This window comes from Histomonas meleagridis (genome assembly GCF_020186115.1).
Source record: "Histomonas meleagridis strain 2922-C6/04-10x chromosome Unknown scaffold_61, whole genome shotgun sequence".
In the NCBI taxonomy this organism is placed as follows: Eukaryota; Parabasalia; order Tritrichomonadida; family Dientamoebidae; genus Histomonas; species Histomonas meleagridis.
The window spans coordinates 581607-606530 of NW_027150931.1; the positions used below are offsets into that span (position 1 = coordinate 581607).

General features: G+C 30.2%; 7 protein-coding genes across 7 annotated transcripts; 2 read left to right on the forward strand and 5 right to left on the reverse strand.

The window, feature by feature from the left end:
• Positions 1-906: 906 nt before the first annotated feature.
• On the forward strand, positions 907-1461 carry GO595_010239 (pre-rRNA-processing protein esf2; the record flags this gene model as incomplete). The annotated part of the gene is made up of 1 exon (XM_067912896.1): positions 907-1461. The coding sequence occupies one exon, from the start codon at positions 907-909 to the stop codon at positions 1459-1461; it is 555 nt and encodes a 184-aa protein (XP_067768977.1).
• Positions 1462-1740: 279 nt separating this feature from the next.
• Positions 1741-3678, reverse strand: GO595_010240 (AMP-binding enzyme family protein; the record flags this gene model as incomplete). The annotated part of the gene is made up of 1 exon (XM_067912897.1): positions 1741-3678. The coding sequence occupies one exon, from the start codon at positions 3676-3678 to the stop codon at positions 1741-1743; it is 1938 nt and encodes a 645-aa protein (XP_067768978.1).
• A 4982-nt stretch (positions 3679-8660) lies between these two features.
• On the reverse strand, positions 8661-11204 carry GO595_010241 (ankyrin repeat protein; the record flags this gene model as incomplete). Its single annotated transcript, XM_067912898.1, has 1 exon — positions 8661-11204. One exon carries the CDS (start codon positions 11202-11204, stop codon positions 8661-8663), a length of 2544 nt encoding a protein of 847 aa, XP_067768979.1.
• A 345-nt stretch (positions 11205-11549) lies between these two features.
• On the reverse strand, positions 11550-12134 carry GO595_010242 (small GTP-binding protein; the record flags this gene model as incomplete). Its single annotated transcript, XM_067912899.1, has 1 exon — positions 11550-12134. One exon carries the CDS (start codon positions 12132-12134, stop codon positions 11550-11552), a length of 585 nt encoding a protein of 194 aa, XP_067768980.1.
• Positions 12135-13029: 895 nt separating this feature from the next.
• GO595_010243 (putative transposase) lies at positions 13030-14214 on the reverse strand (the record flags this gene model as incomplete). Its single annotated transcript, XM_067912900.1, has 1 exon — positions 13030-14214. One exon carries the CDS (start codon positions 14212-14214, stop codon positions 13030-13032), a length of 1185 nt encoding a protein of 394 aa, XP_067768981.1.
• Positions 14215-15233: 1019 nt separating this feature from the next.
• Positions 15234-18827, reverse strand: GO595_010244 (structural maintenance of chromosomes protein 1; the record flags this gene model as incomplete). The annotated part of the gene is made up of 1 exon (XM_067912901.1): positions 15234-18827. One exon carries the CDS (start codon positions 18825-18827, stop codon positions 15234-15236), a length of 3594 nt encoding a protein of 1197 aa, XP_067768982.1.
• A 474-nt stretch (positions 18828-19301) lies between these two features.
• GO595_010245 (leucine-rich repeat protein) lies at positions 19302-20462 on the forward strand (the record flags this gene model as incomplete). Its single annotated transcript, XM_067912903.1, has 1 exon — positions 19302-20462. The coding sequence occupies one exon, from the start codon at positions 19302-19304 to the stop codon at positions 20460-20462; it is 1161 nt and encodes a 386-aa protein (XP_067768983.1).
• Between the last annotated feature and the right edge of the window lie 4462 nt (positions 20463-24924).

Here is a 24924-nt window from a genome sequence, read left to right on the forward strand (position 1 = left end):
AGATCATACCACCCAGCCGAAACATGTTTTGTCACATAAACGGTCTCTTTGCTATTGTAATTGAATACTTTACAAATATAAATTCAATTAATTTTGATCGGTAAAAAACGATACAAGAACGATGGTTATTTCGTAACATTTTCAAAAAGTGATCGGTGCCTTAGAAACAATTAAAGGAGGTATCTTATTGAGTCAAATGAATTAATCATTGATTAATTATTGATTGTAATTTAATATAATTAGAATTTTCTATATTTAAAATTAATTTCGATAAGTTGATATATGTATAATTATAATTGCAGATTATATATATTATTATTATTTAACCACTTATGAGGGCATTAGAAATAGGTAACATAGAAATTGTTAAATTACTTATTAAACAAAAAAAAAATTATAATTAATTCTAGAAATATTCAATGATTATATTTAAATTTTATATTGAGGTATTGATATATCAAAATTTTACTTGAAAATTATTTAATTTATCAAATACAGTACTTATTTTAGCATCTCAGAAAGGTGAAATAGAAATAGTTAAATTACTTCTTGAGCAAAAAGGAATTAAAATTAATATTAAAAATATTAATATATTCAGTTTATTATTTATCTTAATAATTTGCTGTTTCGAAATAATATATGGAAATCATTTAAATTATTTAAAACAGCACTTATAGTTGCATCTGAGAATGGTCAAGAAAAGGTAGTTGAATTTATCAAAATGAAGACGCTTCACCATGAATTAGAAAACTGTTAATTCATATTTCAATAACTAAGGCCTATTTCAATCCCACTTCTACAAAATGTTTCATATTTATGAAATAAAAATCTATAGTTATTAATAATATGTTAGTTTTAGGAGATTTTTCTCTCTGACCAGAGTTTCACATCACATGTCATATACAAATGGAAGACGAACAAGAACCAAATGAAATTAAAGATAAATCAGGGCTTGTTTATCTTTCATCTATTCCACTTGGTATGAAAGCTTCCAAAGTGCGTTATATTATGAAACAATATGGACCTGTAAATAGAATTTATCTTCGAAAAGAACCTTTATGGAAGTATAAAAAACGACTGAGTAAAGGTGGAAAAAAAGGAAGAGTTTATGTTGATGGATGGATTGAATTTGAAAAAAAGTCAGATGCAAAAAATGTTGAAAAAGCATTGAATTCACAGACAACAGGTCTAAGAGGCCGATGGCAATACAATATTTGGAATGTTAAATATCTCCATGGATTTAAATGGACCCATCTTCAGGAAGCTTTGGAAAAAGAAAGAAAACAACATTTGGACAAATTCAAAGAAGAAGATCAAAAGGCGAAGGAAACAGCAAAGAAATGGCTTAAATCCACGAAGACATCATTAATTACCAAATCACATTCGAAAGCGCCAAATCTTGAATCAGATGAAACCGAAAGTGAAGAAGAGGAAGAAGAAATAGAGCAAAATGAAAACTAAATATTATTAAATATACATAATTGATATTTTAATTTTTGCAAATTGAATTCTGTTTGAAGCAATTGTACTTTTACACTGAAATGTGCTCAACAAATTAAGCAGAAATTTAAAAAAAGAAACATAATATGAAGAAATGTTATGAAATTATATCCAAAAAAACATGAATTTATGATTTCAATTTATGTGATCTTTCTTCCATTAATCTCATACATAGTGTTATGTTTCTAAGTTAAATAAAGAGAGAAATACATTAACATTTTACTAAACACATAAAAATATTTATTCGATGTTTTCTTCATCATACAATTCCAATAAGCGCGATTCATATTTTGCCCTCAGCACTTGGTTCTTATTTTGTGTTGAGTCTTCATTTTCCTTTGATACCATTTGTATCAATTCTTGGTTTTCGAGAATCAGATTCAGAATATGTTCAGAACTCCGCAAATTCATTGCAGTAGCACGTTCTTTAAGGTATCCGAGCATTTCGCGCTTTGCAATTTTACTATCGACAAAAGACGAAATTCCAAGTCGCAAATCCCAATCTTTGATACATCGTTCAGTAGGAACTACCACTGCAACAGGATGGCTATGATGAGAATCAGCATAGACAAAGATAGATTTAACCCCATAGGCCTTGGAATAAATTTCGTGAAGATTTGATAATGATATGAATTCTCCATGGCTAAGTTTAACTACTTGTCTTACTCGGTCAATGATTTGTACTTGGCCGTCGGATGTTAATATACCAATATCACCAGTGGCATACCAGCCATCAATAAAACTTTCTGATGTTTTTTGAGAATCGTGATAATACCCACTAAATAATGGTGGACCACGAAACATTAACTCGCCTGAGGGAGATTCTGATCGTGGATCATAATTCATACCTTCAACGGCTCGGAATTTCATGTCAATTGAAAGTGAAACAGGCCCTACTGAATTGTTATGTTGTGCACCTACTTCTTGAACACAACCAGATGCACATGTTTCTGTTAAGCCATAGCCCATTAATATATTGGGCGTAATAGCAGCACGAATCAAATCGAAGACTTCAGAAATCAGGGGTGCCCCGCCGCAAATTAAAAGCTTTACTCTACCGCCAAGTAAATCTTTGAAACGCTTGAGTAAAACAATATCAAGAAAGAAAGAATGTGGATCACCGCTCATTAAAGACTCGTTTTTGTATTTAAGAGTCCACGTTATGAAAGCCCTAACTAAGAAAGGTCGTTCCTTAATGAATTCATTGATGGCGTCATAAATGCGATTAAATATTCGAGGTACACCGCACATAATAGTTGGCTGAAGTTCCTTACAATCAACAAAAATCTGACTGCTGGTGCCTGTGTAGAAGCCTATGCGAGCTCCTTGAACAAACATAATAAGCTGAGCGCTATACTCAAAGATATGAGCAAGTGGTAAGTAAGAAAAGTATGTATCTTTGGTAGTAACTGAACATCGAATTGCTCCCAAGCAAGCTGAGCCTGCAATGATTGATTGATGCGTAAGGATACAACCTTTAGGTTTATCGTCCGACCCATAATTGTACATTATCATGGATGTATCTTCTGGCGATGGGTAAAATCGTTGGAAATTTTTGTTTTCAATACCCATTTGAATGATATCATCAAATGCGTAAGATTCATTTGAAAAATGAGTAAATGTTATTTTTAACTCGACATCAATTTCTGAGAAAATTTCGTTTGTTTCTTTTGCATTTATACCATCAATTATTAATGCTTTGCATGATGCATGGGATATAATGTATTTTAATGACTTTCTCAATAATCCAGGAATTACAACTGGAATTGCTCCGATGAATTGAATTCCAAATTGTGAAATTTGCCATGGGATGCAAGACTTGGAATAAATTGCAACCTTGTCTCCATTCTTTATACCAAGAGATTGAAGTCCAGCAGCAAAGTTTAAACATTTCTTGTAAAATTCATTATATGAAATCCATTTAAACTTCCCAAAAGATCCATCTTTGAATAATGTTCTTTCTCCAACACAATCACGTTCTTTATATTTAAGCGCACCACATTCTATTATTTCTGGGATTGTGCAAACAGAAGGAAGTGTTTGAAATGTTCTGATAGGTTCTCCAAAATTTTCGTTTAAACGATTAGAGTTTATGTAAATTCCACTTTCGTTTTCGTTAGTGGGAGGCGAAACTAGTGTACAATATGCATTTGGCGTTTTTGATGGTTCGCTCCCCATGGATGATTAAAACGGTTATCGTCATTTCGGTGATAAAATTTTCATGTTAAAAAAATACAATAAAAACATCATTAAGCCTAATTTCTATAGTCAACTTGATTTGGTTATAACTTCAAGAAGATCTTAATTTTTAAAATCAATGTGAGTAAAATTTCAATTGATGAATAATATTCAAAATAATTATATCAATATAAATCGTTTAGTTAACAACATTTTTTGCCATCTTTATTAACTTCCAGCTTGCTACTAATTTGTACACTTGGTTCAGACGCAAGTCTATGCATTACATTTTGAAATAATCTATCAACATTAAGCCCAGTAAGAGCTGATGTCTGGAAAAACGTAAAGTCATTTTCTTCAGCATATTTAAGAGCAGTAGCTTCATCAACTTTTGATGATCCTTGAACCAAATCAACTTTGTTTCCGACAAGATATAGGACTGAGCTTCTTCCAACAGAATTTTTGAATGCTTCAAGCCATTTTGGGATTCCTTCAAAAGTACTTATGGAATTTACATTTAATTTTGTTAGATGTTATTCATATAAACTTTTCTTCAAAAAAAATATTCCAAATTATATTCTTTTTCCAGCTACAATTTCTCAAAATATTGAATTTGTTAAATATGTTCTTGACATTAGTAAAGAAATTAAAGACTATCCGAAAGATATTTTTTTTATTTTATAAAATATTTATTTTACGAATTTATTTTAAAAAAATGCTTTATGTCTATTTATATATTTTAATTATGTTCTGCTTTTTGCTTGCTCGATGGGTAATGCAGATATTGTTAAAATGCTTCTTGAACAAGAAGGGATTGATATTAATATTAAAAATTTTTATTAGATTTATTTAAAATCTATAAAAATAACTTAATATATCATAATAATATTGGAAATTATTCTAAATATTTAAAACGCCACTCATGATGGCATCTTTTAATGGTCACATAGATGTTGTTAAATTACTTCTTGAACAAGAAAGAATTGATATAAATGCTAAAGATATTTATTTGTTTTATTTGAAATTTATTTTAATAATTTGATATTTAAAAATGATATTTCAAAATTATTTGAAATATTTTTTTCATCACTTATGATAGAATCTTTATGTGGTCACACAGAAATAGTTAAACTTTTTCTTGAGCAAAAAGGAATTGATATAAATGCTGAAGATATTTACTTGATTTTTTTAAAGTTTATTTTTGATAATTTTATGATTCAAAATATTATTTGGATTCTATTTAAATTATATTTTATTGCGTTATGTATTGCATGTTTTTATGGTCAAGCAGAAGTAGTTAAAATATTTCTCCAACAAAAAAGTAACGATATCAATTTTAAAACTGTTTATATGCTTGATTTAATATTGATTTTAATAATTTAATTTACCAAAATTTTATACGGAAATTATTTGAATTGTTTGAAACACCACTTTCAATAGCATCAGAAAATGGTTATATAGAAACAGTTAAAATACTTATTTCTCATAAAAAAATTGGGTAATTGTTTTACCCACTAGTTCATTAAAAGTTTTAAGAGTTGATCGCCCCCGTAAGGATGTACCATCATATTTAATTCACCTGCAATTAATTTTTAAGATATTATCTTTATTTTTCGGTTTTTCTGATGAAATTTTTTTTTTCTTTTCGACCCAGCCCATTAGTGATAATAGTTTATGCATAAACCTATCAAAAACTTCGTATATCCTGCACAAATTGTCCGCGGTTATTATTTGGTCGGAGGTTGAGTAGTCAAAAAGTGACGGTTATTGTTCGGTCGCATGGCAAACTTTATTTTTTATAAATGCTTAAACCTGTGACTAAAACGTATTTTCGTACTTCACAAAAAGAAAACCGTTTTTCCCCTGAATTTGTCGATTCACAAAATCCTAGATATATTGTAGTACAACAATGTAAGTGTAAATTTAAGGATTACTTAGTATCTGATGTTTCAATTCATGCTGATTTCATAGAACGTGATCATTATGAAGATTATTTTTGTATTTATACGAATGAAAATAGAACTAAATATAAGAAATATGAATATAAAAGTAGAAAACCAAATTTTAAAATATGATTTAAAGAAATGAATGGTAAAGAAATTGAACCAGAATATTTTATGTCAGAATTATTATTGATTTATTAAATTAAAATCATTTTTTATCAATGTTTAGTATTGAGAATGCTATGAAAGGTATAAAAACTAATGTTGTTACTGCTCCTGAAATTATTGATCAAGATGACTAACAAGAAGTTCCAGAAAATTATCCAACACATGATCAAATAACAGAAAAATTTGATAATTTAACTTCGATAACAATATTTCAATTATATTATAACATATCACCATCAGATGAAAATATTCTACAAAAAGTCATACTCATAACACAATAAATAATGATTTAACAGTAAATGGGGATGTACAAGTTACTTCATTATATGGATTTCAATCATCAACTGCAGATAGTGGTAAATGGGATACAAAATTATATGTACCTTCTATTATTACATTACAAGATGACGGTGTTGTAGAAGTTGGTCAATATATTGATATGCATTATAATGCAAGTTATGATAAAAATGATACATATAGAATTACTGATAATACTAATTCATTAGATTTTAAATCAAAAACTGGTCCATCATCAAGTTTTGGAAGTAACGGGAATATTCAATGTGCGACTATAAATAATGTAGATACAACTAAAATATAGGGTGTCCAACCCTAAGTGTAGCATCTCCATATGTGAGCATATTTAATTATCAATAAATATATATAAATAATATATGAATATAACATTTTATTTTTTATGAATATGAAGTTTCATAAAAAATTAGATATAATAAGATATTTGAACTTTTTCGATAGAAAATTGGCAAAAATATACGTTTAAAATTATCGAAAAGTTCAAAATGGAACTCGATCAGAAATCAATTGCGATTTTACAACACTTACAAGGGAAAAATAAAAAATCAATATATACAGAAATGAAATTGACTCTTCAAGATCAATGTATTCCATCAATGTAAGTTTTTTCCCATTGATCTGTCATACACATAGTTAGAATGATATAACAGATATTTTTACAGCATCAAATACAGAAAATATAACATGTTCAACAATTAATGGTTTTGCTTCAAATTCATATCCTTCATATTCGAATGTAGATATTAGTGTACCCTCAATTGCAGTTATTAAAAATGATGGTGTTTTAGAAACAGGTCCATATATAGATATGCACGATAAAAATTAATATGGTGCTGATTATACTTCTGATGATAATTTATTGATAAAACCAAATTAACAGATATATGGTTTCAGTTTTATTCAAGAAAAAGATATATTAGATTGTAATAGATTGAATGTCACAGAGATAACTTGTTATCACACTTATCCAAGTCTAATAGAAAAATCAGGAAATACATAAAAATTATTAGGGAGAATTTATACAGATAATACAATCAATTATACACAATATGGAAGATTATATTTTGATTCAGTGACAAAAAAGAAACAAAATGATGATACTTATGATGATATGAGTGCTTCATCATATATTATTGCAACTACATATAGTACGTATGAAGGTGATGGATATATTGAACGAATATATACAACTATTATTCATTATGCTCCTGTTACAGAAGATTTAACACAATTTCAAATTGGTTCACCAGTATTTTTAACAGGTAATGTTTATACTATAACCAATAAAGGTAAATATGTTACAAATACTACATCAACTGATTGTATTCCATCAGTTAAAACTACAGGCACTTATAAAAAATATTTATGTATTTGTGTAGCTAAACATGTAACTGGATATAAAGCTTCAATAGGTGAACTTATTAAAAGAGAAGTAGAAATTTTACAAGATACTATTGATTACGCTTCACATGGAGATTTTTATTTTAGAGTAAATAATACCGCAGATTATGAAATTGGTGATGTAATATTATTTGATGGTAATAAATTATCAGACGATTTAGTAATAACTACTAAAATATTAAATTCAATGGTTGGTAAAAAAACAGGAAAAATAGATGACCATTTATTAAGTGTATACAAATAATAAAAAATAATTTATTTCATTTTTATTCTTTTATATGATGGATCCATTCAATAAAAGATAAAGAGAGATACGAAATTTATTCGAAACAATAATTAGGAATGAATTAAATAATCAAAATTCAACATCAAAAGGTGATTTGTATCTTCAAAATTTCATTAATTTTCTAGATGAAAAATATAATGAGGAGGTTAAATTTACTCCTGAATTTAATACTGGTACAGAGCACTTATTTGATACATACAACAATATAGTTAATTATTTTATAGATAACATTTCAGAGAGAATAACAGGTTAACAATATAACAATAAAGGTTCTATAAATTATTAACGATTTGAATATAATATTATTAAAAATTATATCGAAAATGAAAAAATAACACCTATAAATGGAAAAATTGGGCGAAAATCAATCCCAGAGCATTATGAATTTTATATTAGAACGATTATTATAAAATTGAATGATGTGTTGGCACATGAAGTTTTTGAAGCTAAAAAAAAGCCTATTAAATTTAATACATATTGTAAAGAATAAAAAAAAATTTATATGGTTATGCTGAAACCACTAAAACAGATGCAAAATATTGTTATTTATTAGCAGTAGAAGTTATATCCAGATTTTTATTTGCTACTTCTACTAATATAAAAATAAATGATAAAATAACTAGAAAGAAATCAATAGAATCTATAGCTAAAGCTTAATTATAGGGCCATAACCTCATCACACCTGAAGGAAAGAACCAACTTCAGAACCAGTTTGGTGGTCATACCAATGAGTGGATTTTCATTGAGAGCTCTTGCGACATCACATCAAGATCTCGAAACCACACTAAAACTTTAACCGTTGGCAAAATCCCAACCATATTGAAGTTAGGAAATAAATAATATTTTAAAGGAAAATATTCAAAAAGATTTTAAGAAGCTTCTTTATACTTGGATAAAAGATTCTCAATATCTTTAGCAACGCTCTTGTCTGCTGTCTTTGAATGACATACTACATCAATTGGTTGCAAATCATGGTTTTTAAGGTGTGTTGTTGCCTTGTTTTGGAGTAAGTATTCAACAATATCTTTGGCACCCATAAATGAAGCATAGTATAATGGAGTTGTTCCTTCATTTGAGAGGGCATTGACATCGAGATGTTCTTGTTCAACAAGATATTGAACAATTTGCAATGACTGTGCCATTGCAGCTTCGTGAAGGAGTGTCAATCCAGTCTTTGGATCTCTTTCATTCTTATCAAAGTGTTGAACTTGCAACAGGTAATCGACAATTTGGAATTGCTTATTTTTAATTGCATTGAACAAAGGACTGTATCCATCTGGTGTTGTCGCATGTTTGTTGCATTTAGTTTTTTCACAGAGATATTTGACAACAATGATATCACCTCTTATGACAGCAGCTAGGAATGGAGTGATTCCATTTGAACCAATCTCAGTATCAATAGAATCATATTTAATAAGGAATTTAATGGTATCAATGTTTTGATCCTTGCAGGCATTTTCAAACATTGTTTCTCCATCACCCATTTTTGCATTAATGTTAGCACCATGTTTAACAAGATATATAAATGAATCAATTCGACCCAAAATATAAGCAACATGAAGAGGGGTGAATCCTTCGTCACTTAAGATTTCAGTATCTGCACCTGATTCAACAAGTATCTCAACATTATCAATATCCTCTTCGTTCTTCATGACGGCAACGTGAAGTGGTGTGTTTCCATCTTTACCGACAATATTTGGATTTGCACCATGATCAAGCAAATACTTGACCATATCATAAAGTTCAGGCTTTTGGGCTGCAAAGTGGAGGAATGTATACCCTGCGATCTCATTCTGGTAGTTAATATCTACAACCTTATTGTCAATGTAGTAAGCAAGAATTTCCATGTTTCCACTGATTGAAGCCAAAACAGGTGGGATGTTGTGATTTGCATCAGTGCAAAATGGATCACAGTGCTGCTCTTGATGAAGGTATTGAAGAACTTCGACATGGTCTGTGATAGCAGCAATCCAGAGAGGTGTCATATTCTCCCCCGATTTCTTCTCTTTGTCAACCAATTTGTTTTCAAGGAGATATTTAACGATTTTAAGTGAGCCTGATTTGCATGCAATATGGAGGCTGTTAAGACCAACTGGATTTTCAGCGTTTGGATCCATGTGAAGTTTCTCAATTAAGTATTTTGAGATCTCAGTCTTCGAATAATTGACAGCACACATAAGGGGAGTAATGGACTCAAGTATTTGAATGAATTCATAATTTTGTTGTTCAACGAAATATTTGACAATTTCAAGAGTGCCGTACATAGTTGACCACCATACTGGAGTATCGTGACTTTCACATTGAGCATTGACATCAGAATTCTTCTCTTCAACAAGGTATCTGATGCTTTCGAGCTGTCCACCCATAATGGCAGTGAAGAGTGGAGTAAATTTCTTCCCGAAAGTTGGCTCTGAAGCACTAATGTAGTCCAAATTCATGATGTACTTAACAAATTGAGGAGAGCAATATTGAGCAGCATCATGAAGGATAGTGGTAAATGATTCATCTTCGACCGCTTTGATGACAGGAACACCCTTTAAGAGCAAGAAGAAGAATGTGCGATAGTTCTGGTATTTCAAAGGAATATTGAGTAACATTATTTTTTCAGGGAGATTGTCGAAGAGAAATTGAAGTATGTTGTAACGATGGAAATGAGCTGCAACTATGAGACAAGAATGAGAAAACGGAACGCCATTTTGAGCCAAAAAAACAACAATTCCTTCATGTCCTCCTGCGCATGCATAAAGAGGAAGTTCCTCGGTCATTTTGGCGCCTTTTTGAAGAAGGTAGTTGAAGCACTTGATTGAACCATGAAATGCAGCCAAACAAATCAAACTAACTGATTCTTCATTACAAACATTATATGACGGCTTAAGAGGACCAACTTTGATACGTGCATTAGGTGGGAGGATTTTGAATATTTGATTTGTGGGATCATCAAGGAGTATGCTGTAATGAACCGTGTCTTGTGGATAGATTTGGTATACCAATTCTTTCAGAGAACTATCATATCTGCCCTCTTTTTCATCAGGGATAAGTTTTTCTTGACTAAGAATATAAAGCAAATTGTCTTCTGCTGCCAAAACCTGATCAGCAAGTGTTACAGCTTCTGGTAAAACTTTGAAAATTTCACGAATAAGTTGTGTGCAAAACTTTCGGTGGAGAGGACGAAGATCAACATAGTTTATGAGGATTTGTATGAGGTGAGGAAGCTCTTCTTTATGTGCACTGAAGTAATTAATGAAATTAGTAATGATAGTTTTCTGCGTTTCTTCATCATTGAGACCCACATTATAAAGGCTTTCAATGAGTGTAATGATATCTTTGAATTGTTCCCACTCTTTGGTCTTTTCGACGTCGGCCAAGGTGTTTATTTCAATCCCTTCTGTGGTTGGAAATGCCTTTGATTCCATTTGTTAAGTGAAATGAAAATTAACCCGAACTTCAAAAATTCACTTTTATTTTAAATTTGAGATGGTATTGAAATAACGCAAACAGCCATTGAATAAGCGCGTATGATTCTGAAAATGATTAATCAACACAAAGAATCAAGCTGAATCCTAAGCAGTTTGTGAAGGTTCGTGGGGATGAGGTTCCCACGATAAAAAAATACAATAAAAACATCATTAAGCCTAATTTCTATAGTCAACTTGATTTGGTTATAACTTCAAGAAGATCTTAATTTTTAAAATCAATGTGAGTAAAATTTCAATTGATGAATAATATTCAAAATAATTATATCAATAGAAATCGTTTAGTTAACAACATTTTTTACCATCTTTATTAACTTCCAGCTTGCTACTAATTTGTACACTTGGTTCAGACGCAAGTCTATGCATTACATTTTGAAATAATCTATCAACATTAAGCCCAGTAAGAGCTGATGTCTGGAAAAACGTAAAATCATTTTCTTCAGCATATTTAAGAGCAGTAGCTTCATCAACTTTTGATGATCCTTGAACCAAATCAACTTTGTTTCCGACAAGATATAGGACTGAGCTTCTTCCAACAGAGTTTTTGAATGCTTCAAGCCATGTTGGGATTCCTTCAAAAGTACTTACGGAATTTACATCATAAACAAATATTGCAGCTCTTGCATTTCTATAATAAATTGGTCCCAGAGACCGATACTGTTCTTGGCCTGCTGTGTCCCAAATTTGGATGCTGAATTCTTCTCCTTTAATTTTTTTTGTATAATTATAAAACGCTGCACCAATTGTTGGTTCATAATTATCCGTTGATTCTTGTTTCAGTAAACAATTAATGAGAGCAGTTTTCCCAACACTTGGGTTACCAATAAGAATAACCCGGTTTGACTCCATCCTTCTTGTAGTTCTAAGCATTCAAAAAGTCAGAATTCTAACCATATAAACTTTTTAAATTAACCTGTTGTTGGCTGAAAAAAATATATATGAAATTAAAATTTTTATTTAACAAAGAAAATATAGTATGGCTACAATATAAAATTCAATTATATGAGTAAGTATTATGATAATATTGCTTTTTTTGCCTACATCAAAAAAATTGATGATTATATGAAATTTGTTTGAATAGCGATTTACTTTGATATTGTACAACTATAATTTGCTTATCTTCAATTAATTTTTATTGTTTATGGAGATAAAGACGTTCTAAATAAAAAATACGATCGAAATGGTTTGAAATAAGAAACCGTTGAATGTTTGAAATGTTCACATATTAAACGGTTCCTCTGAACAAATGAACTATAGTAACGTCTGATTGGTGTGAAAATGTCTGAAATGAAGTGAAAATCTGTCACTCTGACATCTATCGGCCCTTCTCAAAATTGAATGAAGGTCAAACGTACGAGCAATTTTAAGCCAGTTTTCTGGGTGAAAAAAATGTAGTTATCAATGAATAAACAATATCCATTCAATACATAATTTTTTTCCTTTATGAATGTATCATGAAAACTCAAAAATCATCAAATTTTAAGAATAATTTCGATTTTGAAAATCTGTGTAAAACTCGAGTTTTTTGATATAATTCGATTGAAACATATGAGCGCATTTATAAGCATACAAAATTTTGTGGAAATTTCCTTTACTGATTCAATTTCACTTCATTTCTTGTTGATAAATTTTTAGTTATCTGCAACATATTCATGTGTTGCTTTTCTTATTCATTTATCCCTAAATTCTTCTTCGAATTCAATGTCAATTACTTGACCATTGTGAATTTTCAATTTAAATCCTGCAGCTTCCCACGAACTTCGAATCAAATTCTCATTGAGAAGGATTGGCATGCCTTTTTGATTTTTAAAAGTTTTTGAGTAAACTTGGAATATGCTTTGTCAACAAAAATTGTTGAATATTTTCTCTTCAGTGCAGAAAACAAAGACACATCAAGCATTTGAACTATATGACTTGAGTGAGACGGAATTGGGATAAATTCGATATCTCCGATTTCATTAAGTGCTTGCTCAATTTTGGGTCCAAAATGTGCCGTGCATCCATCAGCGATTATTACACAATGCTTGTTTCCTTCTATGTTATCACGAATTAATTTAACATATGGAGCAAGGTGATATTTGACCCAAAATAGCATCGAATCCTGCGTCATATATCCCTTAGGAGTATAAATGCATGTCCCCCATCGACAAAAGAAAGTTTCTTCAAGATCTTGATCAAAAGTCTTCCTGGTAGACAGTAAAAGTGGTCGTATTGATAGACATGAAGCTGTAATTGCTGCTACAAGAGATATGTGATGCTGTTCGACTGTTGCCCTCCAGTATGGTTTTATTTCACAATCATTGCATATAAAAACGCTTTTTGTTTTACCCTTATCTGGTCGCTTGCTGAAACCCGTTTCATCGAAATTCATCAATAGATGCGGATTTGGAGGGTCAATCAAAATGCGCTCGATATTGGCAATATATTGATGAACTTGAGCAATATCAATTGAAGCTCTTTCTTCATCTACGCATGAAACTTTGACTTTTGTAATTCGATCTTGATGTCTTTTACAAAAATTAAAACACCAATCTCGACTGAAATCACGATCTATACCTGTCCTTTTCTTATATACTTCAGATGCAATATCCCTGACTTCTTTTCCTGTGAGACAAGAATTGTGGCATTGTGCATTAAAAATAGAATTAATAATGAAAATTTCTTCTTCTTCAGTTAGTAATTGTGCTGGTGGTGGAATTTTTTCTTTTATAACGTTGACATCATCACCTCTATGCGCTTTATAGTATTTGCGCGGAGATATGCCGAGAATTTGGCACAATTGATTTACAGTTATTGTTGGATGAATTTTTTTGATTAAATTAATGCGAATGAGTAATGATTTTTCGGAACGAAATTCAGCACTACGACATGCAGTGTGGACCTTCATGCCATCATCAAAACCAAGAGTATTGCAGCATTGCGTCAATGTCGGAATAGAATTTGAATTCATCTTCACAAATAAAAATAAAGTGAAATTGAATCAGTAAAGGAAATTTCCACAAAATTTTGTATGCTTATAAATGCGCTCATATGTTTCAATCGAATTATATCAAAAAACTCGAGTTTTACACAGATTTTCAAAATCGAAATTATTCTTAAAATTTGATGATTTTTGAGTTTTCATGATACATTCATAAAGGAAAAAAATTATGTATTGAATGGATATTGTTTATTCATTGATAACTACATTTTTTCACCCAGAAAACTGGCTTAAAATTGCTCGTACGTTTGACCTTCATTCAATTTTGAGAAGGGCCGATAGATGTCAGAGTGACAGATTTTCACTTCATTTCAGACATTTTCACACCAATCAGACGTTAATATATAACCATAAATTCAAATTGAACAAAAGATGTAGATTTATGTTATCTATGAATTACCACAATTACAATAATAGCTACAACAACAACACATACAGCAACAGATACTCCAATTATTGTAGCCTTGTTATTATTATTGTTAGTATTTTTACCATCTTCAGCATTATTATTTTCATTTTGTGCATTAGTTAAAATATCTTCAATTTCTTCTAATGTCTTTACTTCATTTAATTGATTCTTTTGATCTTCGCTTAAATTTTGTAAAACTTTTTGTTCAATCTTTACTTTCTTTTATGCAAAAATTAAATTAAATTTTTCAATCTCATTCTCTTTTTTAGCGTCACTTAATACTTTTTAGATTGTTTCTTTATCTTGTGCTTCTTCAATTTGTTTTTTATATTTGTTCATTAATGTTTCATTTAAATGACGAAACTGCATGTAAACGAGGTACGGTTCGACGTCATAATAAAAAGAAAAAAGTGTCGTTACTATGTCTCCAAAAAATCTAAAGAATTGACTCACAATTTTTTTCGTATGCACTACTCTCCAAATACAAAATATTTACAGTATCGCATCTAATGCATTCACAAGATCTAATAAAGTAAATCGCAAGTGATGCAAAATGACAAAAATGTTTTTATCAATTTGTTTATTCAATATCTTCCATTACAAGGTTTTGCTCTACAAAATTCTTCAAATTTAATGTAACGACACCAGAAGATTGTCTATCCATATCTTTGTAAATACCAATTAACACATCAGCATGTTCAAAGAATCGATCTCTTAACGATACGCTGATGATTTGTGCTGTTGACGCCATTTCTCTTAACGCAATCGAAGCTGATTTCAGGTTTAACTTATCCAAAGAAGCGTCAGGCTCATCCATTAATATGAATGGTGCTCCAATTTCTTTTTGCAAAGCCAAGATCAATGCCAAAGAAGCCACAGCCTTTTCTCCTCCACTTAATTGTTCCAAGTCTCTAAATCTTTTATGAGGCGGCATAGCAGTGAATTTGATTCCACCCAAATAAGGCTCTTCAGTATCATCCAATACTAAATAAGCAGTACCACCTCTACTTTCATGGCCATGTGCTCTTGTTAAATTCTTATAAATCTTATCAATCGATTTATCGACAGCATCATAAAGTTTCATGAATGTATCACGTCGTTTTCGTTTGATCTCTTCTAATGCTTTATTGTTTTCATTAGCTTTCTTCTTATATTGATCTTGATCAGCGATCATTTTATTAAGTTCTTTCTCAACTTCAGTATATCGATCATCTGATTTAAGATCAGGTCGAATTTGATTTAATTCTGTATGAATCTCTGCAAGACGATTTTGATATTCAGATACTGCTTGATTATAAGCAGATTGTGAAACTGCGGCGCGTTTAGCCGCAGAAAGTTTCGAGAAATCAATTGTTTCAAGTTCTCTTTTATCGTTAATCTCTTGTGTAAATGATGATGGCGTATTAGTCATTTCGACTTCTTCTGTTTCATTTAAATGTGGTAATTGGATATTAGTTAATTTACATTGCTGTAAAATTGATGATAATGATTGCATTGCTGTTTCTTTCTCATGTTCAATTGCTGAATACGAATCATTAATTTGTTCAAGTTGTTCTATTAAGTCTTGATTCTTTCGTCTTCTGTTCTTGAGTTCTTGTCGATTAGATTCATCTTCTGCTATAAGTGATGTTCGTTGTTGTTTAATTTCTTCATATTCTTTTGTTAATTGTTCATATTGTTCATTTAATGAGGATAATGAGTTTTGTGTTTCTTCAAGTTGTGCTTCAAGTTCATCTTTTCTTGTTAATAGTAAATCAATGGATGATTGTGGATCACGTTTCTCTTCTAATGCAATAAAGTTTTCGATTTGTGATAATCGACTTTGTAATTGAAGTCTTTTCGCATAACGCTCTTCAAAATTTTGAAGTCTCGTAACTTCGAATTCACGTATATCTTGTACACCTGTTCTGAGACAAAAATCTCTAAATATTGACTTGTCAATTTCTGCTTGTTTCAAGTCCATATTTTGGACATATTCATTTTTGATATTTAATTTCGTTTGTGCAGTTTTAATCTTTGATTGTGTTGATGTAATTTGTCTTTGTGTATTTCTTAAATTAACTTCAAGTATTTTGATTCTTTCTTCAAGATCTTTCTTTCGCATTTCAATGTGTTTTTGTTGTGGTTCAAGTGATAAAAGTTGTTCTTCATCATTTTCAATTTCATTTCTTCGCTTTTCAATCTGATCACCTAAAGTCGCTAAGTTTCTTTCTAATTGTGCAATATCATTTTCAAGTGATTCTGTTGAGATATTTTCGAAATGTGGTTCTTCTTTTGTTTTACCACCAGTCAAAACACCACTTGGATCGACAATTGAACCATCCAAAGTTACTGTTTGAATGTTTTCTCTAAATGCTAATTCTCGAGCTTTTGTTAAGTTATCACATAAAGCAATAGACCCACAAACATAATCTACTGCAGGTTTATACATTTTATCAAAGCGCATTACTGCACTCAGCATTTTAACGCTTGACTTTAAATGGATTTTAGGTTGAGCAAGAGAATTTAAAGGTAAAAATAATGCTTGTCCAGCCCCTTGTTCTTTAAGATAATCAATGCATTTAATTGCGACTTCTTTATCACGAACAATAATTGAATCCGCATGTCCTCCTGCACCTGCAAACACTGCCATATTATAATTTTGATGTGCAGGTTTACATAAGTCAAAGAATCGGCCATAAACACCTTTAAATAATCGTTGCATTGATTGAATTGCTTTTTTAAGCTTTTCTTTTCTTTTATTAGTTCCTTTCGATCGACGAATTTCTTCTAATTTCTTTTGTTGATCTCTCATCCTTTGCATCATTTTATTTTGACTTTCTACATCAACTGAATCTTCATGTTGTTTCATTGATAAACCTGTTCGAACATTTTGTATTTCTTTTTTAATTTGCGCTAATCTCGATTGAGTTTTCTTTAATTCTTCTTTTGTCGAATTGATCGAATCTTGAATCTTTCGACATGATGCTTCTTCACTATCCTTTTGTGAAATAATATCATCTAATTCGCGTTGTGCCGCATTTCGTTCTTGAACAGCTGCTCTTAAGTCATTTGTTACATCACTAAACTGTTGTGATGCTCTTTCTCGAAGTGAATTATATTCATCTATTTCTTTTTCAAGCTTTTCAACAACTGGAAGTTCAGACATTTGTTGGATAATTTGTTCTCTTTCGTTTCTCATTTCATTTAAATTGTTTTCGCGTTCTGTAAGAGCATTAGAATTGGATTCGATTTTGTTCTTTGTAGATTCGAGTCTTTCAGATATAACTGTAAACTTTTCATTCTCACGAAGTCGATTTGCACGAACATTACGAAGTTGTTGCTCAATTTCTTGATAACGTGAATCAACATTAAGATATTCATCATGTGTTTTGTTGGCTTCGTTTTCCATTCGACGAAGTTTAGCACTTGCATTCTCAACTTTAGTAGTCATCTCCAATTTTTGCGCATAATGTGCATCATTCTCTTCTTCAGCTTTCGCAACACGATTTTTGCCATGATAAAGCTGGAAAAGTGCCATTTCGATTTGGAGTTTTTCTTCTTCAGATGCAAGTGATCTGTATTTAGCAGCTTCTTCTTTTCGAGCTGAAATATGTCTTTTTTCTGAAAGTGCAGCTCGACGTCTTTTATCAAGAAGACTTACAGCTTCATGTGATGATTCTGTATCTAATTTAAGTCGATCATAATCATCAGCATATTGAGCTGAACCACTCATTTCTTCGAATAATTGTGTTAACTCTAATGGGGTCTTCCTTGCAACAACATCAACATCAGCTTGTTTAACAAAAGCTAAAGGAACAATTTGAAATTCACGTATAGCTTTGATGTAGTTAGCTTCTTCAACTTCTTGGTCATTTATAAAATGTTTGCTTTCTTTGGATTTGAAATATTGACGTTCGAATATTTGATGCATTACATCTCCTTTTTCTTTGATTTCAAAGAATACTTTAACAGAACAACTTTCAATCTCTTCTTCTCCTTGATGAATATAGTTTGTGCTTCTTGGTGATGCGTCTAAATATAGAACAAAAGCAAGCGCATCCAAAACATTTGATTTTCCTGCGCCATTAGGACCGACAATCCCTGAAAAATTATCAAATGGTCCAACAATAAATTCTCCGTTGAATGATTTGAAATCGCGTACTATTAAATGATGGAGAGAAATGTTGATCATTATTTTTGCGAATGCTTTTGGCGGGCATCTTGTGTTGTGGTACAAGGTTTGACAAACTTTGTTCAAATATGAATTTTTTGCATTTAAATTTCTTGATATAAAACTAAAGATTTAAAGAATAAAAATTCCCAAAGTTTTGAAGGTTTTATGTTTATTAAAAATATTTTCTTATTTAATGAATTTAGTTTGAATGTAATGCTCAAATTTCCCGCGCATTAATAATGTACGTTTATATTTATCAAAACTGTGAGGAACGTTTATTTTCCCAAAAAAGCTGTAACATCTCCAAAAGTCAGAAGCGTTTGAGGTTACCGGGAAATGAATGCTGTTTGATCGTCTTCACATGGAAACCTTGTCAAATTGTTTGAACGATTTCGAGCGAAAACAGTATCCGAGCTGTTGAAAATTCAAAAGGAAATTGAATGAATACGGTTAACCACATCCAAAAAAACTCGTTTGTCCGCTATTTCTTTGATGGCTTCCCTTGTTTCATTTACTTGGAGACATTGCATTCCACTTATAGTTGTATTTTGTGTATTGTCACTTCAAGGTTTTGATGAATCAACTCAAACATTTACACTCACTAACAAATATGATACTTCTTATGAAACTTATATAAACAAAACTATTCATGTTATTGTTGCTGATGGAGTAGATGTAGTTTTCGGACATGCTTTTGAAGGTTCACCTAATTTAATTTCTGCAAAAATTGGTAATTCTGTAATTGAAATAAATAATTATGCATTCAACAGATGTCCAAAATTAGAGACAGTTGAAATTGGTGAAAAGGTTGAATTAATTGGCTGGTATGCTTTTAGTCAATGTAATTTAAAAGAACTTGAAATTCCAGGTTCAGTTAAAGAAATTGATTCGTCAGCATTTTTATTATGTGAGAATCTAATTAATGTTAATATTCTTGGTGAAAGTCTACAAACACTTGGTAGTTCATCATTTTCAGGTTGTTATGCATTGGAAAAGATCACAATTCCAAAATCAATTGTTACTATTAAATCCTCAGCCTTTTTTGCATGCAAAAATTTAATAACTATCAGTCTTGGTAATAATCTTGAATTGATTGGGTCGAATGCTTTTCAAGGATGTGTGAAATTAGAAGGTTTTCCACTACCAAATTCTCTTGAAGAAATTGGAAGCAGTGCATTTGAGCAATGTTATAAATTCACTAATATCACTATTCCATATAAAATCTTAACAATTCCAAGTGGAACATTTAGTTTTTGCACTGGCTTAAAAACAATTATAATTGAAGGAAATGTAAAAGAAATTGGAGATGAAGCATTTGCACATTGCGAAAATCTTAATTGCATTTACTTTTATGGATTAAATGAGCCAAAATTTGGAAAAGATGTTTTTGATGGTGTTCTTGTACAAGCAATTTTCTCTCCATACGATTATAAAAATGAATCATTTGGTGGTTTGGGTATAAGAAGAAATACAACAATTGAAGAATGTATGGGTGCTGAATGGGAAGATCCGGAAAAAACAGAAAATATTATCATTATTGTTGTGGTGGTTGTAGTTGTCGTGGTAATCATTGGTGTGATTATCGGCGTCTGTATTTGTTGCAGGCGTAAGAATAAAAAAGTTTCCAATAAGGTAAATGAACCAGAACCATGAAATAAAATAAAACAATAAATTATTAATAATTTTTTTTAATGATAATTGGTTATATATAGTATAACTAAATATAAAATATTTATTAGTTACATAAGTAGTATATTTACTTAAAATTATTAAACATATTAAGAGAAATGTAAATTATTTCAAAAGTTATTAAAAAGAAAAAACACAAAACTAAAAGCATTTACATTAAGAATTTCATTATATATATTTATATTAATTACATATGCTCAATGAATTTATCTTCTCTGAAATCATATGCAAAAGAACCTTCTTCAATATTTGAAATAGATATTCATGTTGTGAATGTATTGTAGTTTGGTTATTATCATTTTGTTGTTAATTTCTTCTTTTTTATTTTTAATTCGAATCAATAATATAATAAGTAATGAAATTATAATAACAATAACAACGATAATACATACAATTATTATGAGAATTGTTGGTTCATTATTATCATTTGTTTGCAATCCATTGCTATAAATAAATGAGAAGAAATTTTAATAATAATTATAATATGTCGAATAAATGATAACTGTGTAAACATAATAAATATATTTTGTTTCAATATAAATATATGATGAATGTAATTGTTCATAGATATGAAAAAGATTTCGTTAATTCATTTTGAAATGATTTAGTGAAGCATAGAATATATTCAATTATTAAAAACACAAAATTCTCGATCTTGAATATCATTCTCCTCAGCCATATCAAAATTATGCTGATTATACTGGAATTCAATGTTTGCAAGTTGCAATGCAATATCTCAGTATTCAAGTCGATCCAACATATTCTTAGATCAAATGAAACAAAATGGATTGATCCAAATGCAAGATTATGAATTCAAGGAGTAACAACGGATTGCAAAATTTTCATTTATCTTTATGATTCAGCAAGTATCCAACAAAAAACACAAAGAGCACAAACAAATACATCAAAGCTGGAAGCAAAACCACCAGCTGCCCAAGAACAAGAAATTGATGAATCAAAATTGACACCATTTCATCATGCAAAGCTTGCTATACAAAGAAGACAATCAAGCGCAAGTAATCTGTTACATCACCAGTAGCTGCACATAAACCAACACCACCTGCCAAACCTCAAGTAGGTGAGATAAACCTCTCTCTATTCCAGCGTGCCAAGATTGCAGCACAAAGGGGTCAACAAGCACCAGCTCCAGCATCAGCTGTAGCAAACCAACACCTGCACCTATCCAACTGCTATAGAAGAAATTGATGAATCAAAATTGACACCATTCCAACGTGCTAAACTTGCAGTACATTGCAATTCCACCTTATAAATGGAATTAATGTTATAAATGGTTCTTTTCTATACATTAGATTTTGAAAATGTATTACTTCGACTGAATGTATGCGATACTAAATTGCATTTACCTAAGAAAATGTATTAATGCGAATTAATGTATGTGATGCTAAAAATGAAATCATTGAAATTAGACTGTAATTTCCTTCTGGTGCTTGTACTGTTTGTATTGACAGCGAATGTAGTGCTTTCATATGTTGAATATGTTTTAACTGTTGTAACATTAAAAAATGGTCCAATTGGACTCTCCATAAGAATAAATACATTCAAGTGCATAACAATTACCAAATGCTGAATCTCCAATATCTCTTATTCCATTTCCAAGCGTTAATATTCTTAAATTAAAACATAATGAAAATGCTGAACAAAGATTAATTCGGTTTCAAGACGATTTTTGCATAATTTTTGCATAAGCAATATCAACATATTTATTATAGTTCATGATAAAAGTAATGCATGACTTTTTTCAAAGTGTTAAAACAAGAATTCAAATAAACACCATTTTTAAGAAAACAGAAGCCTGTAAAAATCACAGGTTGTTTGTGTGAAATGAAAAAACGTTAGTTATAGACGTTTATTATTTTTATTTTTTAACATACATTAAATGAGCACAAACAATTCTTCGCGCTCTTCCACCCCAACTCCTGTAAAAAGGAAAGAAACAAAAGCTTGGTATGAAGCTCCATTAATGATACTGAAAAACAGAAGTGTCATAAAATTTTTGTTCATCATCACATGTATTAATGTTATAGCTTTATTGGGTACTTTTATTTCAGACAAAGTTGTAGGCTATGATGAAGAAAATCCAAAATGTGTAAATAGAGGTAAGCACACTAATTCAACCAATGATATCATTCTTGATGCTTATCTAAATAAGAGTCTCGAAACAGACTTCAATGAATTTCGCGATTCATTGAATATCACAGAAAACAAAATTAAAAGAGTATTATTCAAGAAATGTAGCATCTGTGTGAAAGAAAATAAGTTTGTTCTTTGCTACATTCCCTACTCACAAACAAGATTAATATACATATTATATATTTCTCTATTTGTTTCGATTGCATTGTTGTTGATTTCATTTCTTCTCCCAAAGAACAAAACTGATTAAATAATAAACGTTTTTCTATTTTTGGCGCGCTTTTTACCTACTTTTTCAATGCAAAATGGACGTTGAATAGAAATTTCAATTAACTAACATCCAGGTATTGATGAGTTCCTCTTCTCGTTCTTCTACACCAACACCATCTAAAACACCAACCTTTAGCAAAAAAGTTTACGAAATATGGGGCGGTGCAAGGCTTCTTGAAAAAGCAATTGTCTTTAGAATCTTCCAAATAATATCCATTTTATTAGCAATTGTTCTGATTAGTAACTTGCTTCCAAATTCACCAGCTCAAATACAATTGATGAAGATGGCTGATGAACCTAAAAAATGTAAAGATGCTCTTTTGAATTTTGACGGCAAAGATTGCATTAAGCTTAATATTGAACCTTCGGAAGTTAACTATGATGATAAAAAAGCAATTATAGCAATTTACAAACAAAATAAGAATATTGAAAACTACTTAGATTTTTTAAAGTTACTCAATGAAAATCAAACAAAGATGGCGAAAGATGTTATATTTCTATACTGTGATGTTTATGTGAACGATGATGGAAATTTGGTTTCATCATATAAACCAATTTCAACAAAATCTTTTTCGATCATTGTTTTTATCTTGCTTGTTATTTCTGTCAGTTTCACGTTATTGTCTTATTTCATACGCAAGGATGCTGCTCAAGAAAAAGCCAAATAAAACATAATTTTTCGTTTACATCATTTTTTTTTACCACAGAATTAACTCATATAAACATTTTTTTTCCTGCATATGAGTATCACATCTTCTGTACATGTGTGTACTGTTGTTTCATTTATATAGATAAAATTCAAACATAATTTTCTATGAATGTATGTATCATACACACTATTCTTATTAAATGTTTCATCCTTCGAAATGTCATCATCAAAAAATAAGGCTAAGAATGAAACACAATTAAAAGAAATAATGAATTATTCAGGTTGTTTTATTGTTCCTCTCAACATAGAGTTTTCTTTACCTTATCTATCACTTCGTGTTTTATACCTAATTTTGGCAATATATTATCTATGAAGGTCGAATTTTAGTTTTTTTATCATGGAAAAAAAAATAGTTTTGGTATACTTTTTCTGTGTATTTTTGTCAAAAAATATTGAGATAATTGAAAGATATGGGATATCGTACATATTGAAAAAAATTTCAGCAAAAAAACGACATTTTGATCGTCGTGGCAACGATATGTCAAATTGATAAAAAATATTATGCCATGGATCGAATTCAAAAAGTGAAACATCAAACTAAAATTATTTAAATAAATATAGATTTTCGAATCAATATTTTTTAAAATATAATAAACAATTAGAATTGTTTTTATGATTATAAAATATTAAATGAATATTATTTCTATCTTATAAAAAAAAATATTATGAATTCAAATTTTTTTCAACATCATTATATCTGTCACGTACGATAAAAATGTTTTTTCTCAATTTTGCATATCGTTAAATGACGATCGTGTTGGCACGGTTATAAACTCAATCAGATGTTTTTGTTTTCTGGAAACAATATTTTCACAAATAAATCCATAGTTAGCGATTTCAAGAAGCTGGTTGATTCTTTAAAAGAAGCCGAAGATCCAGCACAATGCATTGAATTTTACAATTCCAATTTTTTAGATAAAAATCCAGAAAAGCTAAAAAACGAGAATTTTGTTACCTCTGTTTTACGTTTGATCCGTCATGTATGTTATAATTTTGATCAAATTTCACAAAATAATGAATATTTGACGTCGACTTTAAATTTCCTTAACTCTTCATTATTTTGGTGTGAGCTTGACCAGGCCACTAGTGTTCAACTGGCTACAATGTTTATAAAAGTTATTTCAATTACAAATAGTAATAATGCAGAATGGATTCCTCAAATTGCGCAATTAATCCTTAGCAAAGAATCAGTACTTGATTTTCTTTTTGAAGGAAACATGCTTTTAATTATTTGGAAGAAATGTTTTATTGAGTTAACAAATGAACATATAAGAAATCAAATTATTTCTATTTCCT